Here is a 20,534-nt window from a genome sequence, read left to right on the forward strand (position 1 = left end):
CACACACACACACACACACACACACACACACACACACACACACACACTGTGGTGGGGGAAGGAGAAGAAGAAAGAAGAAAAGAAACAATATGTAAACTGAAACTATATATACTCTTTGACTTAGTTTTACACATTTGACAATAAAATGGTGCTTTTATTCCAAGTAGCATCTGTTTTCTGTTTGCTATTGCAGCATTTACAATGAAAATGTTGCCCATCTGGGAAGATTTAAATAGTGTGGTCCTTCATGCTCTGTCCTATGTTTCCTAGAGTTGGAATTATGCTTCCCTCTCCATTATTCTTCTGGGCATGAGGAACAGGAATAGTCACTATTTTAGAAGCTTGAGAAAGCCAGGAAAGCAGCTGTAATGGTAGGTTGCTTGTCTAGAATGCACAGGGCTCTTGGTATTACCCTTAGCATTATAGAAACAAGCAAGTGAGAAGAATGAGAAAAGTTTCTATATTTCACCCCATCTTCCAGGGAAATGTCTGAATACAATGTCTTACTTGAATGGTGAGGGCATCCTTCATCCTCTCTTTAACCAAAGAATGTGCTCTGGAACTCTGCAGTCACTCCTCTAGGGGAAGAGTTTCAGCAATGGGGAGACTTGCAAGGATCTTTTGGCTAGGTAACATTATCACTAAACAGGTTTCATCAGCAATTTAGACTCAAATTTAAGTGAAAAAGTTAAGTTCTCTACCTGAGGCTGAGGGAACATCTTGGAAGAGGGAGCAGGAAGATTCTGAGAGTCAGAGCATTTCTTCTGTGAGGTAGTGTCTTCTGTATGTGATGGGAAGCTGTACCCAAGAAACGTAACAATGTGGCTGTCTAAATAAGACCTGAAAAATGATAGCTTCAATCAACATGACCACGTGGATGGGGAAATTACCATAAGGCTTCACTCCATGCTGAAGAGCTACAAGCAATTAATGGTTGCCAACAGAGGGAGAATAATTCTTCTCCAGGGATGAATTCCCTGCCTGACAGGTTATCTAATCCCAAGAGATCAACCCTAAACACTTAAAAGCAATGCCAAATAAAGTTAGCAGTTGTATATAAACCTATATGTATATATCTGTGGCAATAATAATTAGAGAATAGGAGATCATAAGTTGCGAAATGTCAAGGGTGGCACAGGAGGATTTAGAGGGAGGGAAGAGAGGGGAAATGATGTAAATGAAATTTCATATATATAAATTTTGTACATGAAATTCTCAGTTAATAAATAAGTATGCTTAGAAAAAGTCAGACGAAATATGTATACATACCTGTATATGTGAATATGACTATATAAATGTAAACATTCATAGATTACATTAGTTGTAATATAGTTAAGAAATGCCAAATTGTATTACATACATAATATGTAATATAATATTATAATATATGTATATATATATATAAAGTGTAGAAGAGTTTTGGAAGTATAAAAACATTGAGAACTTTTTTCTATAGAGCAAATAATAGGGATAAGAGTTTTAACATTTTTTTATGAATAAAAACCTAGGCCATAAGCTTTCACTGGTTCCCTGACTAGCTCATAACTTAACTACCCATTTATCTATCTTACATGTGCCACATGGTTGGTTAGCTCTCTTACAGTTTCATGAGTCCATCTTTCTCAGAGTCCAGGGCTAATCTCCTGCCACTAACTATACTCCAGAATTCCTCTCTCTTCATGCTGGAACTCCCACCTACTATTTCCATCCTCAGCTAACAGGCCATCAGCTTTTATTGACAGGTAAGTAATGTCTCTGTACTGACACACGAGATTCTTCCTACATCTCTCCCTTTCAGTCCAAACAAAAGGCTCATTCTCTTACATCAATAAACTATATACTATAAAAACAATTAGAAAACAATCAGGCAAGATTTACATTTGCCATGTCCGGCTCATCTGTATTTGGCAACTTAGGAGGAAGTATTCTATTATCTATCTTCTCTTGAGGAGCTCAGAGTTCTGTATTTCAATAATTTTTTAATGCATTAGGCTATTTTAGTTTTTGTAATGTACTTATGAAATGATTACGTAGGATGCTGTGTCCTATTTGTTGAATGTTCGTATTTGAGGTAATACTCTTGCACTGTCTTGTTATAACTCCCACAGCCCTGCAAAAGTTACTGCTTCTCATGCCAGGCAATAACTGGCCCTACCTGAATTCAGTTGATTGACAGCTGTGACAGCCCTCCCTGCTTTTTACATGTTGAGAATACTTTTTAGTATTTTAATCCTAAATTCATTGTATTTCCTAATACAATCAGATATATGAACATTATTGAGCATATCTGATTTTAATTGGATCGGGCTGTTCCATAAATACTGAATTCAAATGGCACAAAGCAGACTGGGGACCTTTGTCTCTATGTTCATGATGGAGATTGGACATCAAGATTATGGTAGCTGGCCTCAAGCATTACATTTTCAAAACACACAACTAAAATTTCTTTTTAGGACTGCTGCTGTTCACAGATGATGTGGTCTGGATACTTCAGTGCAAGTTCAGTGCCTACTGTGTCTTTTTCCTATGTCTTATATTGTGCTTTTAGATGTTAAGTTTTCCTCCATTAGATATTTTCGGTAAACTTCCTATTTATTAATTTTTCAAAATAAAATAACACCAAAGGCTTTACAATTATTTATATATTCTATCATTTTCCTATTTTCCAGATAGTTATGTCTTGTAACTTTAACTTCCTATGTGTGTTTTTATCTTTTGAGACTGTGTCTTCCTGGGTGTCTCTACTAACCTGTTAGTCCCTAAATAGCTCAACCAAGCCTTGAACTCATGAAAGTCCTCCTGCTCCAGCTTCCCAAGTGCTAAACTTACAGGTACGTAACACCATACCTCATGATAACATCTCATGTTTAACTGTGTTTTCTAAATTTTCTAGTTGAAGACGTAAGGTATTATTAAGTAGGTTTTAAAAGAAATGCATATGATAGCATTAGCATTAACAATCATAATGTTTTTCTGCTGATATTTTTGATACAGAAGTGTTTTTGTTTTCTATCTCTATTATATGGCTGACTTCACCTCACTAGGGGCTAGCAAGGGGGAAAAAGTTCAGATATAAGTTGCTTTTTATTTTTTACATTTGTATTCATAGTGGAATTACTCTATTTCATGTGCAGTCACACCACACTTTGAAAAACAGCAGTAGGTGTGGAGGAAGAGGTGCGGGAGTTCTATCTGTGTATTTCTTAAGCATATTCTTTGAGCTAACATAGCTCTTTCCTCTGTCTTCATATGCTTCTACCTAGAACTTCTTGAATACATACTGGCTGCCATTATTATTGTAGTTTTACTGGCCTCAGCTTGCTTACCTGCATTCAAGTTTTTTTTTTAAACTGTTTTTTTGTAAATTTTATTTTGTTGAATTTTATTTTAATTAATTAATTAACTTACTTTACACCCCAACTATAGTTTCCTCTACTGCCTCTCTTCCCAGCAACACCCCTCTCCCCTGCTCCAGTCTACTCCTCTTCCATTTCTCTTCAGAAAAGAGGAGGCCTCCCATGGATATCAAGCAGCCCTGGCATATTAAGTTGCATTAAGGCTTGCTCAGGGATTTTAAAAAGAAATTTGGACAGCAATGTTTAGCATGGCCAGCTGAGTATAGCTGCAAGAAGAGAAGCAGATTCATACAGGTTTTTTTTTTTTTTTTTTGGCTGTGATCTGTGCTCACCACTGAAGATGCAATTAAATGAACACTAAATTTTTTCAAAAGAAAATAAAAAATTTTTACAAAAGGTTACATTTAATCTAAAAACTGAAAAACAGTCTGCTAAATAAACTATAAAAGACAAATAGAAAAAGTTCAGTAAGGACATGATAACTGAAATAATGTGATTGAAGCAAGAAAAAAAAGTAAAATAATAAAAACTAAATATTTTGTATTCAGGAAAGTGAAGGATAAGCAGTGCTGGTTATGGAAATGGGTGATAATCTTCCATAGACAGGATGTAACAAGGAAGTAAAAGCGATGAGAGACAGAGATAAGGAAAGATGAACACAGAGTTCTGAACCCCACACACTGATGATGACCATCTCTGAGGAAGCAGTTGTCTTCTGTGAATCTGAAGCCAGTTTCAGAGATTGAGGACATTCCCGAGTGCTGGTACAGAGCTCAGTAGGTCAGTCTGTAGCACCAAAACCCATGAAAACCACCAATGTCAACAACAACAACAACAACAAAAATCTATAAACTGAAAAAAATATGATTGTGCAGAACAGGCTGTTCCATGCATTCCCGGCATAAATCATGAGAAGAAGCACGCATGGAGACAGATTATGACCTCATACATATCATAAGAGATAAAAGTCAAGGGGTCTCAAGAAATTTAGAGAATATTCTGGGAAAAATTTCAGGAGCCAGGATTCATGTGGTAAGAGAAGAGGTGTGTTCTCGAACACGCTTTCATTAAAATTATGCAAATCAAGGCCAGTGAGATAGTGCAGCTGGAAAAGATTCTTGCTGCAAGACTCATGATTCAAGTTCAAACCCTGTAGCTCACTTTGTGGAGAGAATCTACTCCTTCAGGTTATTCTCTGACCCATATGCTTCTCGTGGCATGGTCCCCCAGTAAACAAATAAGTGTAACAATTATCCAAAGTATACTTCTTTTGACCACGAACAGGATTTGATAATAACAAATTAACCATGTAGGTTAGTTAGAGTTGGAAAAACTGGATTTGAACACTGGCATTTTAGAGTCTCATGTCCTATTGATTGAGTTAGCTAGATGTCCCACAGATACTAGTGTTTAAATATACTATGATCATGTAGGTAATAAATATGCATGATTAAATTCTAGTGCATGGAACTTGAAAACCATATACACCTGTTTTCCCACAACCCTTCTCGAAAGTACAAAAGAAACTAAAGAAAAGACTAACAAAGAAACAAAACATTGACGTTGGCCAGAGTGGCTGGGAACTCAGATATTCCCCATGCCTCAGCCTCTTGAACATGGGATTACAAGCATGAATCACTACATCCTCCAAAGACAAATCCTCAACCTTTATCTCTCACCACAAGTTTCATTGAATTCATGGTCTCCAGATTAGCAATACGTAGTGACAGCCTGATGTTTCCATTCAGCTAATGTGGAAACTTCATGCATGTCTTTCTGATTGGTCAAGAGGTCCTCTGACTTAACAAAGTGCTGGATGAGAGTTTACACGCATCAGTCCTTTTCTCTAAACAGCTTTATGTTTAGAGAAGATAAGACTGAAATGAGAAACACACACACACACAATTCATCAATTCATTTGATCATATTCATCCCCATTATCCTTTTTTGTTTTTCTCCCATCCCTGTTGATTCCCTTTGTCTTCCCAACTAGTCCTATTTTACCATGACCAATGAGTTTTTGGGAATGTGGGTACCTGTCTGTTTACAGGAGTGTAGGCACCTAACTGGTAGCTACACCACTAAAGAAAATGTCTCTCCCTACCCCATTAAACATTGACTGCTTATAAATCCTCAGGAAGCTGTGGGGCATCATTTGCCTTCCCTCTATTCCATGACAAGATGTTGATAGTCTTAACCTTGTAGAGGTTTGTGCATATAATCAGAGATGCTGAGAGTTCAAGAGTGTACTAGCCTTGTTATGCCTCGAGGATAGCAGTCCACACTACACATCTCTGTCCTCTCGCTCTTATCTGCTTTTCACTTCTCCCACAGTATGTTCTTTAGGGGTTTGAATAGAAACAGGTCACATAGCTTTATATATTTGAATGTTTGGTCCTTAGTTAGTGGAACTGTTTGGAAAGGAATAGGAGGTATATTCTTGTTAGAGTAGGTGTGTTCTTGCTGGAGGAAGGGCTTCGCTGGGGGCAGGCTTTGAGGTTTCAAAAGCCCATGCCAACTTTGTCTGTCTCTCTGTCTCTGTCTTTCTGTCTTCTGTCTGTCTCTACCTGTAATTTATGGATCAGATCAGAGCTCTCTGGTACTCTCCAGTACCATACCTGCCTGCTTGATATAATATTTTCCATGAGGATGATCATGGACTAACCCTCTGACTCTGTGAGCAAGACCCAAATTAAATGCTTTTTTTAAATGTTGCCTTTATTATGATGTTTTGTCACAACAATAGAACAGTAACTAAGACATGCTCTGAACCTTAGAGATATGTAAGTGTGTGTGAGAGAGAGAAAGAGAGAGACAGATAGACAGAGACAGAGAGAGACACACAGAGAGAGGATGGTGAATATGTGCAGGGACAGAGGAAAAGTTTATGGAGTCGGTTCTCTCTTTCCACCCTTATATATAAAACCTAGTTCATCTGGCTTGCATCACCAGGTAGCTAAGCTACCTTGCCACCTCATATTTATTATTTATTGTGAGTGTTTTAAATTTGATCACTCGTGCAAAGTAATTGAAAAAGAAAAAGAAAAACGTGTGAAATTATGGAAATAAAAACCTACTGCCAAGCTGGGAGCAGTGATGCACACCTGCAATCCTAGCACTTAGGGAGGCAGAGGCAGCAATATTACTGTGATTTTGAGGACACTCTGGTCTGTAAGGCAAGTCCAGGACAGCCAAGGCTACACAGAGAAACCCTGTCTCAAAAAAACAAAACAAAACAAAAACCAAAAAGGCAGAGGGCTGGCAAGATGGCTCAGAAGCTAAGAGTACTGGTTGCTCTTCCATAGGCCCTGACTTCAATTCCCAGAAACCACATGGTGGTTCACAACCATCTATAATGAGATATGTTGCCTTCTTCTGACCTGCAGGCACACAGGCAGGCAGAATACTGTACTAATAATAAATAAATAAATCTTAAAAAAACAAAACAAAACACCACCAACAATAAAAACCATACTGCCAGGAAAATATGATGTTGACCAAATGTTCTAGTTATCAAAACATATGTGAATGATTTACATTATTTAAAGCTAAAAATTCTATAATTTCACCAAAAGCAAAATGTAATCATAAGCTATATCCTAAGGGACCCAATTCAAACAAATGTTAGAAATAAACTGATGGTGAGGGCATTGTAGGTAAATCTCTTAAAAGATTAAAAAAAACCCAGAAAACAAAAAAATTGTTTTGGTAGATTGGATATATTGTCTTACAATAAAATCAGAAAATTTCAGCACACAAAGGATAGAAAAACAATCTTGAGTTTATGGACAGGAAAAAAGAATCATCTTTTAAAGAGCACACATCACTCGGTATAATGCTTCATGCCTGTGATCCCAGCATTTGAGAGGCTGAAACAGAACAGCCACAAGATTGAGCCCATCCTTGGCTACAAGTGAGCCTCTATCTCAAAAACAAACAATGCTAGGGATGGGTCAGTGGTTAAGAGCACCATACTGTTCCTGCAGAGGACCTCATGTCTGTTCATAACTCATATCAGTCACCCAGTTGTAACCACAGCCCCAGATGATTCAACATCCTCTTCTGGCCTCTTCAGACACTACACTCATGGGCACAGACCTACATGCAGATACACATCGCTAAAAATACTAAAATCAAAGAAACAAAGAAACCAAAACAATGGGATAGTGGTCTCTGAAACGTCATAGAATAATGCTTTTACATTTCTGAGGGAAGATAATTTTTTAGCTGTGACTGATTTTCTCCCTAAACTGTTAAAGAATAACATTCTAGGAGACTGGACATGTTCAGGATGGAGGGTGCCCCACCTCCACTTAATGTGCAGCAATGTGCTGGGTGGGTTGGTGGAGGGGGCTTTCCTTTTCTGAGGGACAGGAGAAGGGGGAAAGGGAAAGAAGGAGGGAGGGACAGACAAGGAGGAGAAGAGGGAGGCGTCTATGATTGGGATGTAAAGTGAATAAATGAGTAATAAATAAAACAGAAAATAGAAAAAATAATGACATTATAATAATGTCACTTTAAGAACACAACCAGACAGTGGTGGTGCATGCCTTTAATTGCATCAGTTGGAAAGCAGAGTCAGGTGGATCTCTGTGAGTCCGAGGCCAGCCTGATAGTTCCAGGACAGCCATGGCTACACAGAGAAACTCTGTGTCTCATAAAACAAAAACAAAAAAACAAAAGACTAAAATAAAAAGTTGTGCAAGAACTCATAAGCATAGAGTTTTCATTACACCCAAGGAAACTGAAGAAATGCTAGAGGAAAATGGTGGAAAACATGAAGAATAAGGGGGAAGTTGGACCTACAAGTAAACACATTAATCACCTCTCATAGAACATAAGCTTTGTTTATTCTCCTTTAAGATTCTTGAAGCCACAAATCTAATTCAACCATATTTATTTATCATCAACTCTGGGGCTATAGAAAGAGCCCCAGATTACTGTGTGGAGTAAACATATCAGCTTAAACAGCCAGCCAGCCTGTGAGTTCATCACTGTCCAACTGTCTTCAGTCTTCCACACAGAGACAGTTTTAGTCTTGGTTTCAGAACTGCTGATTCAGGTATTCCAAATTGCCCTGATAAAGCTCACAACTGACAAATGGTTAAGGGCAGACATCTTTTAGTCAATTACAATATGAAATACTGTAATATTTAAACTTAAATAAGTTTAAGCTCAAGTAACCTTGAAACTCCTACCCACTCAGTCAGTGAGGCTGGAATCAACAGTGCTGAGTGGAATTCGTTCTTGCATGTTGTTGTATCCCTTCTTCATGTCGATACATGTGGGAGTGGGGGGTACATCATGCATGTTTGGGTTGGGTCCATAGCCCCCCCCTTCTCACGGAGAATCCCAGTTGCTACTTACTGCTACCATTGCTGACCTTACTTCTGCTGACATGTTTCTGTTCTGAATGATGCTTATATTCTGAAGCATGGCATCTCCAGTATACCACAGGTATAAAGCGTGACCAGAGGAATAACTCAACATCTGGAACCACAAAGTTCCAGCATCCAGAGGACAGAAGGGCCCTCTGTCCTCAAGGAACTCAGCACATAAACAGCTGCTATCCGCACAAGCTGTGGGGACAGTGGAGGAGGCCTGCGGGGGACATCATATCTTCCTTTTCTCTTGGCTTTAACAGCTTGTTTTGTGTTGTTTCACTTGTCTTTTCAGGAAGACACTGTATTTAGGACTAAGAACGATGTGCAAACAAAACTGTCTGCTAGAGTAAAAATGCTGTTCGGACCATGGAGAGTTCGCACGGGAAGGGAAGGCTGAACAGCACATGCTCTTGTGTTGTAGGGGTGTATTTTCTGTAGCTTTCCTAATAATATCCTTGCAATTTTCTCAATAACAGGATTAGTAGTAAACCCTGGGGGGAAGGTCGCAGGAACCCATTTTCTCAAGTTATTTAAAACTCAGACTCAACAAACGCCCCTCATTTATAGCATGTGGTAAACCTGGCAACAGACTTTCAAGCCAGCAAGGATGTGCAAGTAAGTGGCTTCTAGCTCAAATGTCTAATTTCTTTTTAACAGTTATGTTAAAACTAATTCACAGGCATTGCATTTGACTTATTAAAACATTTTAAAGAATGAGACTCAACTTCATCAGCATATGTCATATGTCTGGCAGTTTAGTTCAACTTGACCCTTTAAATGATTATTTTCCTGTAGTGTGCTTGAATGGTGCCAAGCCTTTAAAGGTATAATAATTTAGAACTTAAAAGTATGCTCTGAAGGACCCTGATGAAAATGTTCCTTCTGAATCATGATGAGGTACCAGTGCCTTCATGCTGTTTACAGCCCCTTCGCTAAACACTCAAACGATTGTAGGTCCGAAAGGCCCCTCCTCTCCTTTTGATTCTTATTTTATAATTTAAGCAGTTATCAGTCCCTCATATATCATGTCTCAAAATGTAGTTTTCACTGCAAAACTGAGAGCTTCAGATGGGATTTAAATTGTCAGAAAAATCGGTCCACTCTAGTGCCTTTTAAACCATGACAGTAACTCAATCCTCTGGCTTAAGAATATCAAGATGGAAAGAAAAGAACTGTAGGGCTCAGAAGTCCACTCTAAAGTGAATTATTCTACAGAGTGGCCCACGGGAGGCCAGTTCCCATTTATTAGAAAGAGCGTTGATGTGTGTTCTTTGGAGAAAGTCCTAGGAAGGCTGCAGAAATCTAAGGAGGTGTTTTATTTAGTTCCCTCTTACATTTTCAGGGCTGGCTGAGGACACCTTGGATAAAAGACAGGCTGAGTGTGACAGGCTCTGAGAGCAGCTAACATCCAGGCCAGCTGTACTTTCTTGTGATTAAAACATTAGGAAGTCAGTTCCATCCCTGTGGGCACAGAAACCCACAACACTGCACATAGAAGTGGTTTGTGGCCCAAGTCACTCCCATAATAGGACTTGAACCTGAGAACTTGTACTATGTCAAGCCTCTGGTAACACGCCACCCTGGCACTTCCCATTCTTTGTTTTATATATATATATAAATTAAATATATATATATATATTTAATTGAAATTGAAATATAAGAATTCTAATATAGCTGAGATGTGTGGCATGATAATATAAGCCTGTATGTACCATATAGTGCAGGAAAGGGAACAGTTTAAGTGAAGCTGAACATTTTATAGTGTCTACAACCGCTATTAGGAAAGGCAGCGAGGCAATCCATCCCTCTGCTTAGGTTTCAATCTGACCTTTCCACCATGGCACAGTGCACGGTTTGGGATATGTCACTTTAGTTCCAATTTGCTAACACGTTTTATAGTTAGTGATAATGGTGTTTACTATCATAATGATGGAGATATATCCGAGCATAAGTTCTGAGCACAGCTCTAGAAGGATCTGGAGAGCCCAGGGCATATGAAGTGCAGAGCCCAAGTCTCTTTAGAGAAGCCCAGACTGTTTGCATTTATATCTGGGGATAATCTGTGCATATTCCATCCTGTATTCTTCCTCAGGCAAGACTAAAACACAAACAAAAAGTAAAACATATCTGTGGCCAGCTGAGACAAGAGCAGAGGTCTGTGGGTGCCTAGTCACTAGCTGGATCCGGCAATCAGGGCTGTGAAAACATTAGGTCTCCACTTATCTCTTCTCTTGAGGCCGGAAGTTAGGGAAAGCATCTGTGAGAGAAAGATAGTCAAATCCCTGTGCAGAGAGTAAGAGGACTCTTCTGAAGAGGAAGGGTGAGGGACTTGCCCAGAAACCTATAGTGAATCTAAACCCACCTTGAATCTGGATTTCTCTTTATTGCTTCAAATTGCTTCTCTTGGTGCCTTCTTGGAATTTGCCAAATACATTTTGGGTAAAGCATAAAAACAACTCACCTTACATATCTTATGGAACTTCACCTTCCACCAAAAATTACTGAATGATGGCTGTTTTCAAGATGGCTGTTTTCAAGATGGTACATAGGGTGGTTAGAGATCTAGGATCCTTCTGTTAAGCCTTCCGTCCATTGTGTTTCCAGTGAGAGCCAGGAAATAGCAACACCATCATGTCTTTTCTTGTCTTTTCCCCTTCTCTTCCCACAGTACTCACTCTTTATACATCTAGGTAAGATTGTATCCTTTGTACTTGATTCCTGCCTCCAGGCCTGGCACTGTGAAGATAAGCTGGAGTCCATTATGTAACATCTTGAGTAAGGACTTAAAAATCCTTGGTACATACATTCTGAGTATTTTCAGAAAAATAAGATATCTATAGCATCATTTTATCTATGCTATTATACACTGCTATATCATAAAATATTTTATTGGAACTAGTCCTTCTAGTCCTTCATTGGCACACATTTATTACTGCTGCCCTTTTAAATTGTTGTGAAAACTGTTGCAATAAATTATGATATTTGTGAATGTGTGGAATATTCTCATGAAATAAACCCTTGCAAAAAATTACTGAATCAAAATGATGTATAACTGTAAGGTTTTAGTAATTATTGTCAGATTAAATTTTAGGCATTTTGTGCCAATGTGTACTCCCAAAGTATATCTACAGATGCCTCCTCTGTTTTTGTGCTACCATCACCCTGGTCAGGAATAACTTTCAATATCTTTGTCAGTCTAAAATCTAAAAAATAATTTCACTGTTGAATGAATTTGCAGTCTTGATTACTAAGAATATTAGGCCACTCATATTTCTTATATTGAACATTTGCATGTTTATATCTTGTTTCTATACTTTTATTAATAAGTCTTGTGAATATTAAGTGTGTTGAGTACATGGTATTTTCCCAGTGAATGTGTTTCTGTTTATAATAGAAATTTAAAATTTTGAATTGTGCAAATCTGTCATACTTTTGCTTTTCAATTTCTGGCTTTAATGCTTTCCTTAATATAGACCAGCAAATATTTACTTGTATTCTTTCCAGTTACTTTAAGGTTTCAGTTATTACATTAGTATATGATCACTCTTGGATTTATGTAGATGTGAAGTGTATGATATGTACATTTAAATTATTATTTGTTGTTTAGTTAATTGTTAAATCCATGTTTAATTGACCTGAAATGCTGATATGATAATATAGTATACGAGTGAAGATATAAATCTACCAAATATTTTTGATGGGGGGAGGTTAAAAGCAGAGATGCTAGGGAGGACTGGGCACAAAGTAACTACACCGTCATTGAATGGAAGGGAAAGTATTAATACAAAAACACATTAGTGCATAGGTGAATAATTGGGTTGTAAAAAGAAGTAGCTTGGGATATAGCACTTTATGAAAATGGAAAAGAAAAAATAGACTACAAAGTAAATAATAATCAATTTTGATCACTTTAACTTTCACTTTAAATTTTTTTTGATTCTTTAAAAGGGGGAGCTAGATGGTTCAGCTAGTAAAAGCAATTGTCTTCAAGCTTGATTATCTGAGTTCAGTTCTTAGCATCTACACTTTATAAATATAAATATATATATATATATATATATATATATATATATATATATATATATACAACACCATCATATATATATATATAATAGAGGGAGAGAACTTACTCCCACATTGCTCAGGGTCCTCCACATGTGAAAGAGTGTATTCTTCCTCACAGAGTGAAGCAGTGGCCAGTGCTTTCCTGGAGAGTTAGTTGGGCATATCAGACCTTCCCTGCTCCTCTCCCTTCCCCCAGACCCTCCCTGCTCCTCTCCCTTCCCCCAGATCCTCCCCTCTCCCTTTCCTCTTACTTATTTGCTTTCCCAGCTTTTGATTCCCACATCAGGCTCCTGTTACCCTCCTCCTAGCATCAGAGAGGGGTGGTGCTCCCACTTCCCACTCTACCATACTTACTGAGGGATGAAGGACAGCACTGGAAGGGAAAAGAGATGGTGGAGGAAGAGTCATCATTGCCTTGTGTCAATGCTTCTAAGCTTATTGCCAGTCTCAGAAGAGTTCAAGGCAGAAGGTGAGAGGTTCCTCTGTTGTTAACCTTCAAGAAACCGTATAGCTCACCTCTCACTGTTGTCTCATAGGCTGGGGTGAAGCAGCTAAGAGCAGTCACAGACCTGGGAGGTGAACTCTGGCCTCTACAACTGCAGCTGTCATGTGTACAGAGGAGCTCCTAGTGGCCCACTCTGGAACTTCAGAATTTTGTCTTCTGGGGACAAGTAGGTCTTAGTGGTTAGGGTCAAAGAATGGTCAGTGAAAATTTGTTCTTGATTGATTGAGTCAAGAAAACAATGCTGTTTCCAGGGCACATGGTCTGTGTTGGAAATAACTGACTTAAAGAAATCAGATATTGGGATTGGAGTTCCTGCGGGGTAGTAACGGGCGGCACTTCTTTCTCTAGACACAGTGATAAGGAAAGTCCATTATCGAAAGATATGCAACTTCCATGTTTTGTCACAGAGATAGATATAAAACCTTTTTTTTTCAGACTGAGATTTATCTGAATAGTAGCTTCAAAGCAGAGAATCTGAGGGCGGACCAGATTCTGGCAGTCTGCTTATCTAAAATGCAATTTTGTTCTCTTACAATGCTTGACATGTAGGTCAGCATGTAGTTCTTATTGCAACTCTGTGAGGTGTTACTTGCCTTGTTTTTTTAGATAAACACATTAAGCCTCAGAGGGGTCAAGCAGCTTGGCTGAGATCATGGTACAGAGCAGGCTTAGCTCAAGTTCTGACCCCAGGCTCCTGTCTGCAGCCTGCATTATCTCATCACCACTTCTGCAGGCCTGCTTTTTAAAAGGCACTTTTGCTAAGAAAAATATTAATCTCTTCAGCCATGCATTATTTTCAGGCCCACAGTAATTTATTTTGCTTGTTTGACCTTCATGTGTCTATTATTTTTACCCTTACACATGCTTCTCAAATGCAGATTTGTAGCACTATCCAGAGTTAGTTAGAGGTCAGCTCATATAGACACAGACTTCTTTTTGATAAACTTAATGGTTTTTACAGAGAAATTTGCATAGGAAACAAAAAAACTTACCAGATAGTGTTTTTGACAATTAATTCAAACAGGGCAGGGAACTATACTCCTAGATTAAAGTACATGGAGTTGCTAGCTTTTGCTTGTGGCCACTTCTGGACACATTTGTAATTGTGGTAAATGTGAGAAGGAAAGATAATCTCACATTTTGAAAAGTGAATCCAACCTTTCTTCATAAAATGACTCCTCCTTTACTGTTAACCAGTTTTCCAACTGATACACTATTATAATTAACACTTGTTGAGACCCTGAGTCTGAAAGGTTTCTATAGAAAGCTAATTGCTGGTTTTGTCGGGGCAAATGAGAAATAGAGTATTATTAATTGTAACAACTTTCAAATAAAACAGAATGACAGGGGCAAGAGAAAAGATAGCACAAAAAAGAGCAGAACAAAAGGCTTCTATGGGGTAAGAGATGGAACAGGCTCTCCCAGTTCCTGTCCAGAGCTTAGACACTTGAGAGTTTAGGTTTGCATAAGGTCTGCAAACCACTTGAATCCCACTGAGGCAAACACCTAGTGCATCACCTGCAGTGAGGAGTGGAAACTGTGGGCTGATAGGTATCTAGGGGCCAGTGGACAACACACTCAACCATGGAATGGGAGCTTGCAGGAACAAACAATTTTATTTTTTCAGACTATAGATTAAACCTTTTGAAAACAGATTGGACAGTGAGCTGCTTGAAAGGCATAAAACATTCTCTCTCTCACTCACATGCCCTTTCTCCCTCCCTCTCTCTTTCTCTCTCTATATGTTATATAATATATTATATACATATATTATATATTCCTTTCTCCAACTTTCCTTATCTTGCATGAGTTGGAAATTCTGATTACTCATAAAATGTTAACATTTATATAGCATCCTGGATGGAAGAGCAAGATAAGTCTGTCAACTTCCCAGGAGCCTGCACTCCTGGAGTTCTGAGCTCCATAGCTCATATCTGGTGGATGCACTGCTTAATTGTAGGCAGAGTCACTTGTCTGCATTGAGGTAGCCATTTGTTGCTCTTCCAGAGATATACATCCAGGGTCCAGATGATAATAGGGGCAGAGACTGTGAACATATAAGCATGTTAGCATATGCACAGATCGATTAATGTGAAGGGAAGTGGAAAAGAGGGGTTGTCAGCATTCTTGTATTTCTTTTCCATGCTTTACCTAAACCAAATCAATTTGATATATTTTCATGTATGGCAAATCAATGGAGAAAGAAATGTTGAGAGATAAGAAAAAAAATCTATCCTTACTGATAAGTTCAGTGATTTATGTGTAAAGAACCATAAATTCATATTTATATGAACAGATGTAACCATTGGTAACAGATTAGACAAGTCAGGGAAAGATATTGATAAAAATGCTGGAAATTCTAGTAAAAATGCTGGAAAGATGTGGTAAAAGGTGACAAACAGAAGCCATTTTAGAATTAACATGAGAAAAAAAATGAACTTATGTTTCATATAAATACGAGAACATTTTTATTTTCACCTTCAAGGAAGTATTACACTCTTAAAAATCCAGGAAATTAGGTTCATATTTCTATTTTCAGATTTCTATTTACTTAGAGCCTAGTGAAATCTGGAGAAGTTTCAATACCTATTTTTAGTTTTTTTTTCTTTTTTTTTTTTTTGAATTTTATTTTTTTCTTATCAGTTACATTTTATTAACTCTGTATCCCAGCCGTGTCCCGATCTCTCATTCCCTCCCAGTCCCTCCCTCCCTCCCTCATCTCCACCGTGCCCCTTTCCAAGTCCACTGATAGGGGGGACCTCCTCCTCATTCATCTGATCCTGTTTTATCAGGTATCTTCAGGACTGGCTGCAAAGTCCTCCTCTGTGGCCTAACAGGACTGCTCCTCCCTTGGGGGGTGGGGAGGCCAAAGAGCCAGTCATTGAGCTCCTGTTAGAAATAGTCCTTGTTCCCCTCACTATGGGAAACCAATTGGTTACTGAGCTACCACAGGCTACATCTGAGCAGAGGTTCTAAGTTATATCCATACATGGTCCTTGTTTGAATGTCAGTCTCAGAAAAGACCTTGTGCCCAGATATATTTGGTCCTTGTGGAGCTCCTATCCTTTCCCCATCAGACTAACTCCCCTTCTTTCTTATGATTCCCTGTACTCTGCCAAAGGTTTGGTCATGAGCCTTTGCTTTGAAAACACTGCTAGTTAGAGTCTTTCAAATGCGCTCAATAGACTCCTGTCATACGTTCAATGAACATCCCATCTGTCTTTCTAAACGAGGATTGATAATCTTACCCCATATCCGCTCTCTTGATTATCTTTTTAGGTGTACAGATTTCATTATGTTTATCACATCTTATAGGTCTATATAAATGAGTATATACCGTGTTTGTCTTTCTCCTTCTGGGATATTTCACTCAGGATGATCTTTTCTAGATCCCACCATTTGCCTGCAAATTTCATGATTTCCTCCTTTTTGATTGCTGAGTAGTATTCCATTGTGTAAAAATACCACAATTTCTGTACCCATTCCTCCGTTGATAGACATCTGGGTTGTTTCCAGGTTCTAGCTATTACAAATAAAGCTGCTATAAACATGGTTGAGCAAATGTCCCTTTTGTGTACTTGAGCAAACTTTGGGTATACACCTAGCAGTGGTATAGCTGGGTCTTGAGGAAGCACTATTCCTAATTGTCTTAGAAAGCGCCAGATAGATTTCCAGAGTGGTTGTACCAGTTTACATTCCCACCAGCAGTGGAGGAGGGTTCCCCTTTCTCCACAACCTCTCCAGCATGTGTTGTCCCTTGAGTTTTTCATCTTGGCCATTCTGACTATTTTTAGTTTTCAGAGAATTTGTTTACACAGAATATAACAAAAGCTGAGTACAATTAATTTGCTGGGAGGCATGTATTAAAATGTGATAAATACTTCCTTTTTGTAAGTGAAACTGAATTGAAGATAGTTTGAGAGGGAAAATAAATAAATGTAGCTCTTGATTCAAAATACAGGTTTCCACCCAGCATTGGTACCTGTTCACTTTTATCTCTACCATCTCATCTGTCTTCTATGAAGGCTCCTTGTGTGTCGTGGTCCATTACTAGATGCAGCTTCTGGACCATCATCCCATTGTCAGCTTTCCAAGTGCATTCCTTCCTGCATTGAGGTTGTGCTGTTACCCTTATATATTTAATGCCTTATGGAAATTAGTCTTATTGGAAGGAAATTGCAAAACGGTTTTCCTGACCAAACCCCAACAACCTCCTTTTCCATCTCAATTCCTGACCACTGGACCTTCCTTTAGAATTAGGAATAAATGCAGAAGCACTCAGGTACAGGAGTTGGGGTAGGTTTGAAGGTGAAACGTGAAGATTGCCCACCTACCTGTTTTTCAGGAGCACCTGGCCCTTCACCCAGGCTCTGACACATTTCAGAACCAGCAGGTGAGCCTTGCTTACCCCTCCTTGTCAGCCTCTGTGTAGCCTCTCCTGTCTCTTTGGTTTATGTTCTGGCCTTCCTCCCTGTGTTCTGTTATCATGCCAATGGTTTTCTTTATAGCTGCTGCCAACACTTTCTCTACACTTAGGGATACAATGTAACTCATTTCATCAGGCTTCTGAATTAAAAAAGCCATTTAAAATAATTAATTTTACTTTCCTAAATTACTCAGTCACAAGCAACAATGAAGCAGAGATCACATAGACATATTATCTGAGGAGTTAATTTGGGCACAACTAGGACCTCTTAGTTTCTTGATTAATTTAAAAGATTGCCTGTAGTTAATTGGTAAGTTATTTTTAGCCCTTTGAAAGTTACATAATCACAACCATCTTTGAAAACAGCACAGAGACCATTTACAAGTTCATGGCAGATTCATGTGTCTTAAGAATTATTTTGAAAAAGTATTGAAGTTTAGACTTAGACCAATCATATTCTTCTCTAAGAAAAGAAAAAAAAAAATTTTTTTTCCTATCCCTAGAAATACCGATATTTTACGTAGCTTATCGCTAAGAAATTGGAATTTCAGATATGTGGAAACAAAAAATACAGAAAATGTTATAAAACTAAGATATTCTCTAGACCAACACGATGATTTTATTTCTCAGAAACATGCACACCCAACTCTAGTTTCCTCAGGAAACTCTGCTTTTCTTTTCTCCCATATCCGCTGATTCCCAGAGAAAGAAATCCAGAAAGAAAGTAGAGAAGGAAGAGTGAAAAAAGCAAAGAAAACAGAACACTGTAGATGTGCTTTCCAGAGACAAGAAAAATAAACACCAGTTGTTAAATAATGATTACTTTTAATCTTTTTTGATATATTTTTATTTATTTTTTATATTAATTACAGTTTATTTACTTTGTGTCCCAGCTGTAGCCCCCTGACTACTTTTAATCTTAAAATATTCCCCAACCCCCATCCTTATCTCCTCTAATTAAACTTTTCTTTTTCTTGAATACATAGCACATTTAGCTGAATCCTATTTTTACCTCTCCTTTGTGCTCCACTATATTTTTATTGCTTGTTTAAAGCACAGAAGACTGCAACTACATTTGGATTATATGAGATTTTTCTGAGCTGTTCTTGAAATTTAACCACCACCCTTAGCTGTGTGTTATGCAAGAGCGCATTTTAAGACTAATAAATGACTTGCTGGAATATAGACAGCATTAAGCTGGGAAATGCGTAATAAAAGATGCTTGTGTGTGCGTGGGGGTTACATGGATCATCGTTATTGCATAGTTCTACTTGAAATCTGGGCTTTGAAGACTTTTATGACTGTAGAGCTCAATTTGTTAGGAAGTGGTAGTCAGCCACTTCATCTTTAGCACATGAAGGATATATGTAATTTTGATTCAAGTATTCTTGCTGGCAAATAAATTCTAATTAGTTTATGACAATTGCTCAGATTAAATACTATTTATGCCCACTAGGAGGTTCATTATTTTGGGCCATGAACATCCTCTACTCGATTAGCTACTTCCTGACTGGGTAGTAGTTGGCCTGCTCCAATTCTTTCAGCTTGGTGTATACTGCTGTCCACAGTGCTTCATCCTAGTACTCTGCTCACTATGAAGTTTTGCCCTCCAGCAGTGTTTTCAGGGTACCCTTTACCTCTGTGTTTCTCAGGCTGTAAATGAGAGGGTTAAGCATGGGGATTACAAGACTATAGAACACAGAGATCACTTTGCTATGCCGCCATGAATTTCCCGTTTTGGGTCGCCGCAGGTACATGAAAAATAATGTTCCGTAGAAGATGGTCACCACGGTGAGGTGGGAGGCACAGGTGGAGAACGCTTTACACCTGCCCTGGGAAGACTGAATTTTGATAATGGAGATGAGGATGCAGATGTAGGAGATGAGGATGGTCATGAGGGATCCGGTGAGGTTTACTGCCGAGAAGACCAGGAGCTGCCTCTCTTTGTTGTGGATGTCAGAGCAGGAGAGTGCAAGGAGAGGGGGGTCAGCACAGTAGAAGTGTTGGATTACATTGGAGTTGCAGAAAGACAGCTGGAGAGTCAGTACTGTCTGTATCACAGAGTTCAGGAAGCCATAGGTGTAGACTCCTACCACCAGCTCCTTGCAGACCCGTTGTGTCATGATGGCTGTGTAGATGAGGGGATTGCAGATAGCCATGTAACGGTCATAGGCCATGGTGGCCAAGAGGAAGCATTCAGTAGTGGCAAAAGCACTGGAGAAGTACAGCTGAGCAAAACATCCTGAGAAGGAGATGGTTTTTTTCTTCACCAATAAATTCTGCAGCATTTTTGGTCCAATGGAAGATGCGTAACAGAGATCAATGAAAGCCAGGTGACCGAGGAGATAGTACATGGGTGTATGAAGCCGTGAGTCCACCTTGATGAGCAGAATCATGCCAAGGTTTCCCACCAGGGTAATGAGATAAATCACCAGGAATACCACAAAGAGGGGGAGCTGAAGCTCAGGGTGATCTGTGAATCCCATGAGGACAAATTCTGTCACTGTGCTGAGATTGCCTCTTGCCATTTTGTTCTTTTACCTGGTGTGAAGAGAAGAAATAGGCTTTAAAATAATCAGATACTTAAAAACACAAGCTCTTTGTGTCAGCTGACAAAAATTAAGCGTTTCATACAGACCCAAGTAATTGGAGCTGATTTCTTTTAGGAAACATAGCATGAGTTTTCTAAGCTCTATCTTCAAGTTTATAGCAGTGATGTTTTCAGTTTAATTCTGGACTTTACCTAGGGCCAGAGAGCATATCTGATTCTGGGATGAAGAGTGGTATCACATTGCTTT

At 38.7% G+C, this 20,534-nt stretch overlaps 1 protein-coding gene across 1 annotated transcript; it reads right to left on the reverse strand.

Annotated features, from left to right (window-relative positions):
• Positions 1–19,328: 19,328 nt before the first annotated feature.
• Positions 19,329–20,264, reverse strand: LOC129676945 (olfactory receptor 1030-like). The gene has a single exon (XM_055607480.1). The coding sequence runs from the start codon at positions 20,262–20,264 to the stop codon at positions 19,329–19,331; it is 936 nt and encodes a 311-aa protein (XP_055463455.1).
• Between the last annotated feature and the right edge of the window lie 270 nt (positions 20,265–20,534).

Source organism: Psammomys obesus, unplaced genomic scaffold (genome assembly GCF_907164565.1).
Source record: "Psammomys obesus unplaced genomic scaffold, mPsaObe1.curated_primary_1811, whole genome shotgun sequence".
Classification (NCBI taxonomy): Eukaryota; Metazoa; Chordata; class Mammalia; order Rodentia; family Muridae; genus Psammomys; species Psammomys obesus.